The 6,796-nt window shown below is 45.6% G+C and overlaps 1 protein-coding gene across 1 annotated transcript; it reads right to left on the bottom strand.

Annotated features, from left to right (window-relative positions):
• Positions 1 to 2,038: 2,038 nt before the first annotated feature.
• Positions 2,039 to 3,550, bottom strand: LOC135377037 (uncharacterized). Its single transcript, XM_064609392.1, has 2 exons — positions 3,513 to 3,550; positions 2,039 to 2,903 (listed from the first exon to the last, which is right to left on the bottom strand). Exons 1-2 carry the CDS (start codon positions 3,522 to 3,524, stop codon positions 2,073 to 2,075), a joined length of 843 nt encoding a protein of 280 aa, XP_064465462.1. The 5' UTR covers positions 3,525 to 3,550; the 3' UTR covers positions 2,039 to 2,072.
• Between the last annotated feature and the right edge of the window lie 3,246 nt (positions 3,551 to 6,796).

Here is a 6,796-nt window from a genome sequence, read left to right as displayed (position 1 = left end):
ATATTACAGGCAACTCTGTGTGTAAGACCCGACACGAACTCCGCAGTTCCCGCCATGTAGGGCGGCTGACATAAACATGCACATAACAATGAAGCGTACAGCGACATCTGTGAACCGCTACCATCACCACACCGGCTTGCCGGACTCATTTACACGATGTACCAATGTTCTTGCATTTTGAGAGATAGCAACTACCTCTTTTGAACAAACTTTTAAAAGAAAGTTCATGAAGCCGGCTACTTAGCCTATGACTTAGCCGATAGAGGGCTGGGGATATGTAACACTGTTGCTCGACGAATAGGCGATTGTTTCCAACCAGGCGTCGTACCGCGTCCTTTCACCGCAATTTCGGAAGTGATTAAAACATATTTAGAATTCTCTGTCGCACATAAAATTTGCACTGTGTGTTTCCTTCGGCATCAGCTTCGAGATGCCGCTGCCAATATTAACAGCTTGCCTGCTGCTTTACAGCACCTTTAAAAACGTCGGGAGAGAACATAGGCTGTTTAGAGCCAAGCGCAGGGTGTGAACTTGAGGCGATGGATCACAGCACCTTTAACTCCCAATAACACCATTTGGGTTAGCACTGGACGGCTAGGTGTCAGGTGTTTCGGAATACCGTCACCGTGCAATCGTATTAAATCAATGCTGCCACGCAAAATGCACTCAAGATGATTTAATGCACTCGTGCAACACGGGAACGAAAACGTTCAACGTTGTCCAATGTGCTGCCATCTGGATCTCGAACGCCAGTATTAACGGAACTCGTGCCAAACGTTCGTTCGTAATGAGAGAAATGACATTAAAATGTTTCGAACAATGTGTATCCCCTGCGGGGAGCTGATTGATGAAACCACGTATTGAGTAGGGCATTTCACACGCTTCAATGTCCTATCTTGCCGCGCCGCTTGGGCATTCGGTACAAGTACCCAATACGACTTCGTCCAATTTTCCCCATTTCCAGCAAATATGGGCTGCACACGGACTTAATGGGCCCCATATTACGATATTTTTCTCATATTGGCTCATGCATGGCCGTACGGGGCCCATATTGCCAGGTTCGAGTGAATATGGGGAAAATCTTTGCAGAACGGGTCCCCATATTAGACCGACATCACCAATGCTCAGCTAATATGGAACCAATACTGTATGCTGCATGGGAAATATAATTAAAATTGCCCTGCCGAGTACAGCACGAACAACATTAAAATATACATCAACTTGCACTCGATATCAGTTATCGTGCCCACGTGACACGGGTATAAGGGGGTGGAAGTAGAGAAGCAAAATTTCCGGAAATTTTGAATCGCTCTAAATCGTTTCTTTCGTGTTTTCCCCCCCAAAACTGGAAAGAAAATGGAAACAAACGTGCTTACTGCTGAGACGAAGCATTGCCGGCCAAACCACAGCATACAATGAGCTAGAAGCTTTAATAGTATTCATCCTCTATGCATAAATGCAGAGCAGAGCATTCCATGAGACTGCTGTCTACTCAGTGATAGGTAATTGAACAACCCGTCACCCCAAGCAGAACTCCGACATCATGCGAACGCGATGGCGATCGCTTGGAGCCGCCAGATGGCGCTCTAAGTTGGTGGTTGTTCGCGGATTAGAGGCTCGTAAGGCACTGTTGGCGGGTTGAAACCCATCAAAGGCACGAAAATCTAAATTTTTGAATTTTATCGACTGGAAATTTTGGGCTATTTTTCCGGAGACGAGGAAAAAACCAGAAAAAACTGTTCCCCCAAAATTTCCAGGTTTTTTTTCCCGGGGCTTCGCATCTCTAGGCAGAAGTTCTAAATGATAACACAACATCAGTTGTTACACACCAATGATTTATTTAACAATGACGCACATGTTGTGTAATGACAAGCATGAGGAATCGGGTCACATTCAACATTTCGAGCAACACGAAATATGCGGTGAGCGAATAGCTGTTGGTGAAACTCAATGAAATTATGATCTAGGCATATATAGCACGAGTCTTATCACGTGGGGCCGTCGTGCACAACGTCGTTCCCACCGCGACATCAATCACATTTAAATACTGTCTTGAAGTTCGCAGGGTGATTCTACCATCCCTTGCCATAGCCTCCAGCAGCTCCGTAGCCTCCCTTCAGACCGGCTCCCGCGCCGTAGCCTCCGGCAAGACCGTAACCTCCCTTCAGACCTGCTCCCGCGCCGTAGCCTCCGGCAAGACCGTAACCTCCCTTCAGACCTGCTCCCGCGCCGTAGCCTCCGGCAAGACCGTAACCTCCCTTCAGACCGGCTCCGGCGCCGTAGCCTCCGGCAAGACCGTAACCTCCCTTCAGACCGGCTCCGGCGCCGTACCCTCCGGCAAGGCCGTAACCGGCACCGAGACCAGCTCCACCGAGACCAGCGCCTCCAAGACCGGCGCCGCCGCCGAAGCCAGCAGCATGGTTGAGCACAACTGGCCTCACGTTGTGGGACACAGTGGTTACTGGGGCTCTGACGTAGTTGACCACCTGGCGAGTGACATGGTGCTGCTGGACGACTGGCTGTCTGACAACTGAGACGGTGGCAACACTTTGGGTTACGGCTGGTCCAACGCCGACAAGACGAGGGGCGCTGGCGACGCCACCGCCGGCGAGGGTTCCACCGACTCCGACGCCGACTCCGGCTCCAAGTCCAGCAGCAAGGCCAAGACCGGCGGCGCCACCGAGGCCACCGCCGAGTCCAAGACCGGCTCCGCCGCCTAGGCCACCTCCAAATCCCAGACCAGCTCCGCCGCCGAAGCCAGCTCCGTATCCCAGACCGCCTCCATAACCCAGGCCGGCACCGTAGCCGCGACCGGCGCCATAAGCGAGTCCTCCGCCGTATCCGCCGCCATGCGCGAGACCTCCTGCTGAGGCGCAAGCCACTAGGGCGCTGAGCACAACGACCTGGAAGCAAAATTTATTAGCAGAAATAGCTATAGTAGCAGGCATACTGCACTATAGAGTGAAGACAATGCAATGTCCTATACGTACGTAACACACATTTATAGTACGTGGTGTGTCATCACTTCAGTAGTGTTAGTTACAGATAATCTGCGAACTAAACATGCGATTTATTTAGTTTCGCACCGGAAACCAGACACGCCCGCATGCCCTTTTTTGTGTGTGTTTATTTCATTTGATTGAGTTAATTATAAGATAGGAATTTCTAAACAGCTTCTAAGCGCTAGTAAGTTACTTTCACCACCTCTCCGACACTGGTTTTGAATTTGTGTATGAAGTGCACTCGGTAGCTTTGCCAGGGCTCTAAAAAAGATAATCCTTCGAGGAGAGTACTGTGTTCGGAAAGCACAACCGAAGGTACTGACGGCAGTGCTGAGGAATTGCCTGAACATTCGTCCGAGCGGGCCCTGATCCCCCTCCGTCTTCTTTCCCACGAGCAACGTTATGCCATGCCGGCAAGCAGACCGCTCGACACAATACAATTCCAGCAATTCACCCTCCGGTACTACCCTTTGCTCCGAACTGCGAAGAATTATCCTGAAGTCCACTTACAAAAGCGTTCATGATTATCCTGGTGTTCGTTGCTGCTGACCAAGCAGTGACTGTGAATTTCTCCCGCAATGCAAACTGTTTTATAGTGTAAGCCTGACGAAGCAAAACGAGAAAGGAATGTAAAGTGTAAAGCGGGCGCTGATAAGTCTTTGCTATGAGGAAGCATTCGGCAGGGCCCTTGTTTCCGCTTCCGACGCACACTGAGGTTTTTTTTCCGTCTGTATCTCCCACGTGCGAAACGATAAGCGGCGATTATGATCTATTCCTTGTTGCATAAGTTGACCACGACGCAGACTGTTGAATGCCGTGGCGCGATTATGAATTTAGAGGGAAACTGTTTCTTTTTTTATTTTTATTTTCCTGTAAGAATGCCTGTGAGATAATATCATAGCCTCCATATATTGTGTTACGGGTTAACTCGGTGAAGTCGTCGCCTGTTGATCTAGGGGTCAGAATCATAGTTTTACTATTTTTTTGTTCGGAATTTACATACGGCTGATGTTGTTGATTATTGGATAAAGCAACACGAATAAAAAAAGTATGTTGGTCAACGGCTGTATATTTGCATTTTTTTATGTTGTATTTGTTTAATATTCACGCGGTGTGTGTCCTGTGTGGCCTAATTCATATCCGTGGTATCCTGTACGTAAGAAACGCACACATTGTGATTGTGAGTTTTTTTCATTGGGTGCAAACCATCTACATGTAATTTCATGGAGCGGACCAAAATTTCAAAATTCAAAACTTCAAAATTTCTGCAATAGCAGTTTTGCTATTGCGGAAATTTTTCGCAATCGGGAAGTTTAAGAACACAACTCGGTTGGTAAATGTGACATACGAGAGAGATAAAAATCGCTGTATGAGTAAAAAATGTAATCAATCAATCAATCACTCTAGCATGCAACACACCACAGCGATACAAGCCATACTCCTTGATACTGTTTACCTTTCATTGATTGCCTGGAGGCGGCAGATCGGGAATTGCCACGTTTCACATCTCTCGTTTCCATATTAAGATTTCAGTTGTTGCGTAACGGTTATTAAGGTTACCTTTAAAAAGTTCCGAGTTACCGCTATATATACCCCGTGGGAGAAAATACATTGATGCACTTTCGGATACGTCCAAAAATGAACTCGGCACTTTTACAGGTATTTTTCCATTAAATTGTTTGATTCATGTAGCGAATTCTTATTACACTGTTAGAAAAAGAAGTATAAATAAGGTATAATAATGGGCTCTTATACCTCTTTTATACCTCCTGCTTCAGATCTATACCTTTAGAGGGTATAGAAGAGGTACAAATTTCCTATTTATACCTCCAACCCTTCTCAAGGGTATGAAAGAGGTATAAAGCAGGGCTAATATACCATACATATACCATTGGCACGCGTTTATACCCCGTACAAGGTATAGATCACCGAGGTTATACCTTTCATGGTATAGATGAGGCTGTTTATACCTACTGCGTTTTTATACCACTATGGTTTTTTATACCTTTACTTCCGCAACGCGCTGTATCACATCATTATTATTATTTCTTGAGACGGTATCAGCCAAGTTAAACTGATATTTAATTAAGAAACACAGACATCAGTACAGTACTATCTGAATTCACATAGTGAGTTTATGGCTGCATAATATTTGTCTAGCTCGAATGACTAAATCTAGATGTCCTCACATTTAGGGTTGCGTACCAGACGAAGGCTGTCAAGTCCACAGCTTGTCAAGTCACCACTGGTATATCAGTATTTGTTGCTCTGTAAATGTCTATCTCGCGATACGCACTTTGATGGCTGCGCACTGCAAAACTTGCAGAGCGATCTTGTGACGTGGCAGTGACGTACATGCTCGGAAGCTCCTCCCTCTGGTGGTCCTTTTTCGTGCTAGCGGTACTGAAAGATGACAAAGTGCGCATTTTTTCAATGCGACAACCATATAGTTCTCATAAAAGAAAATGTAGCGAACGGCAATGACGAAGTGTATTCTGGATAAAAGGAGTGTACGGACGCCACCGGATTTAAAAGCACAATTCAAGGCTTCGTTTTAGAGCAAATGCTAGATAATCTCGACAGCTGCGTCGAAAAAGTGAACCACCACCACGGAGGCCAAACACGGTCGTTTGACGTCATGTGAAAAGATCGTATAAGTCTCGACCTCGTAAATTGCACTCCGTCTTGGGCTTCTGTTTCCTTCAGGTCTCGGGATCATTTTCTTTTTTTACCTTCGTTGACAATAACGACGTTTGGCCAATGGAAATAATTGAATTGTTCTCCACAGGAAAATTCTATATTGGCGACAGTTTTAAGACACCGTCGTTTCAACTAGACTTATTTGGACATGTGTAATCTGCTCTTCCTGATTTGGTAAAACGCTTCTTTTTTTTTTTGTGGTTATCATTGAGCTGTCCGCTATTTTGAACCCATTGAAACGCGTCGATGAAACTTAGGATGTGCTATAGTATAACAAATAATATCCACAGGGGGAAGTGATGAATCGCTTTCCTTCATTTGCCGTAGCTCGTATTACTATAACTAGGGCTAACTATGTTTTTCGGTGCTTATTGATTTTCACCAAAATCGGGGTTTTTCCATGTTTTCCTTGGCGCGTACATGGTTTACCAGACAGTTATCGGCGAATAGAAATCACGATGTAATTTCCGCACGACGCTCATTCGACATGGTGTTGTTCGCTGCGACGGCGTTTTATGGCTAACGAAGAAGTAGACGGAGGGGGGGGGGGAATATATATTTATTGAAAGGAAAGGTCTGCGGGAAAGTAGACGGACATTTTTTCACAACCATCGTATTTCTGTATGGTTTTCTGATCTGCATAAAGAACTTTCTAGGCATGTGCAGCAATTTTACTGTCATCGTTCCTAGAATGTCCCTCTGCATTCGGCGTTTTTGGATTAAAACCGAACGATGGAAAATTTACCCGCCGTATGTTTTTCGAATAAAACCGAACGAGGGAAAATTTACCCGAATGTGCTTCGATTAAAACCGAATGAGGGAAAATTTACCCGACGTATGTTTTTCGATTAAAACCGAATGAGGGAAATTTACCCGCCGTGTGTTTTTCGATTAAAACCGAACGATGGAAAATTTACCCGGCGTATGTTTTTCGAATAAAACCGAATGAGGGAAAATTTACCCGGCGTATATTTTTCGATTAAAACCAGAAACACGGAACCCTAACTATAACTTTTTACCAGGAAACAAAGAACAGGGTTACATTCGACTATTCGGGTGTTGTGTCCTTCTGAGTTTTTCACGATTGGCAGTCG

The sequence above is a fragment of the Ornithodoros turicata genome, chromosome 1 (genome assembly GCF_037126465.1).
Source record: "Ornithodoros turicata isolate Travis chromosome 1, ASM3712646v1, whole genome shotgun sequence".
Classification (NCBI taxonomy): Eukaryota; Metazoa; Arthropoda; class Arachnida; order Ixodida; family Argasidae; genus Ornithodoros; species Ornithodoros turicata.
This window is presented reverse-complemented; position numbering and strand designations above follow the sequence as displayed.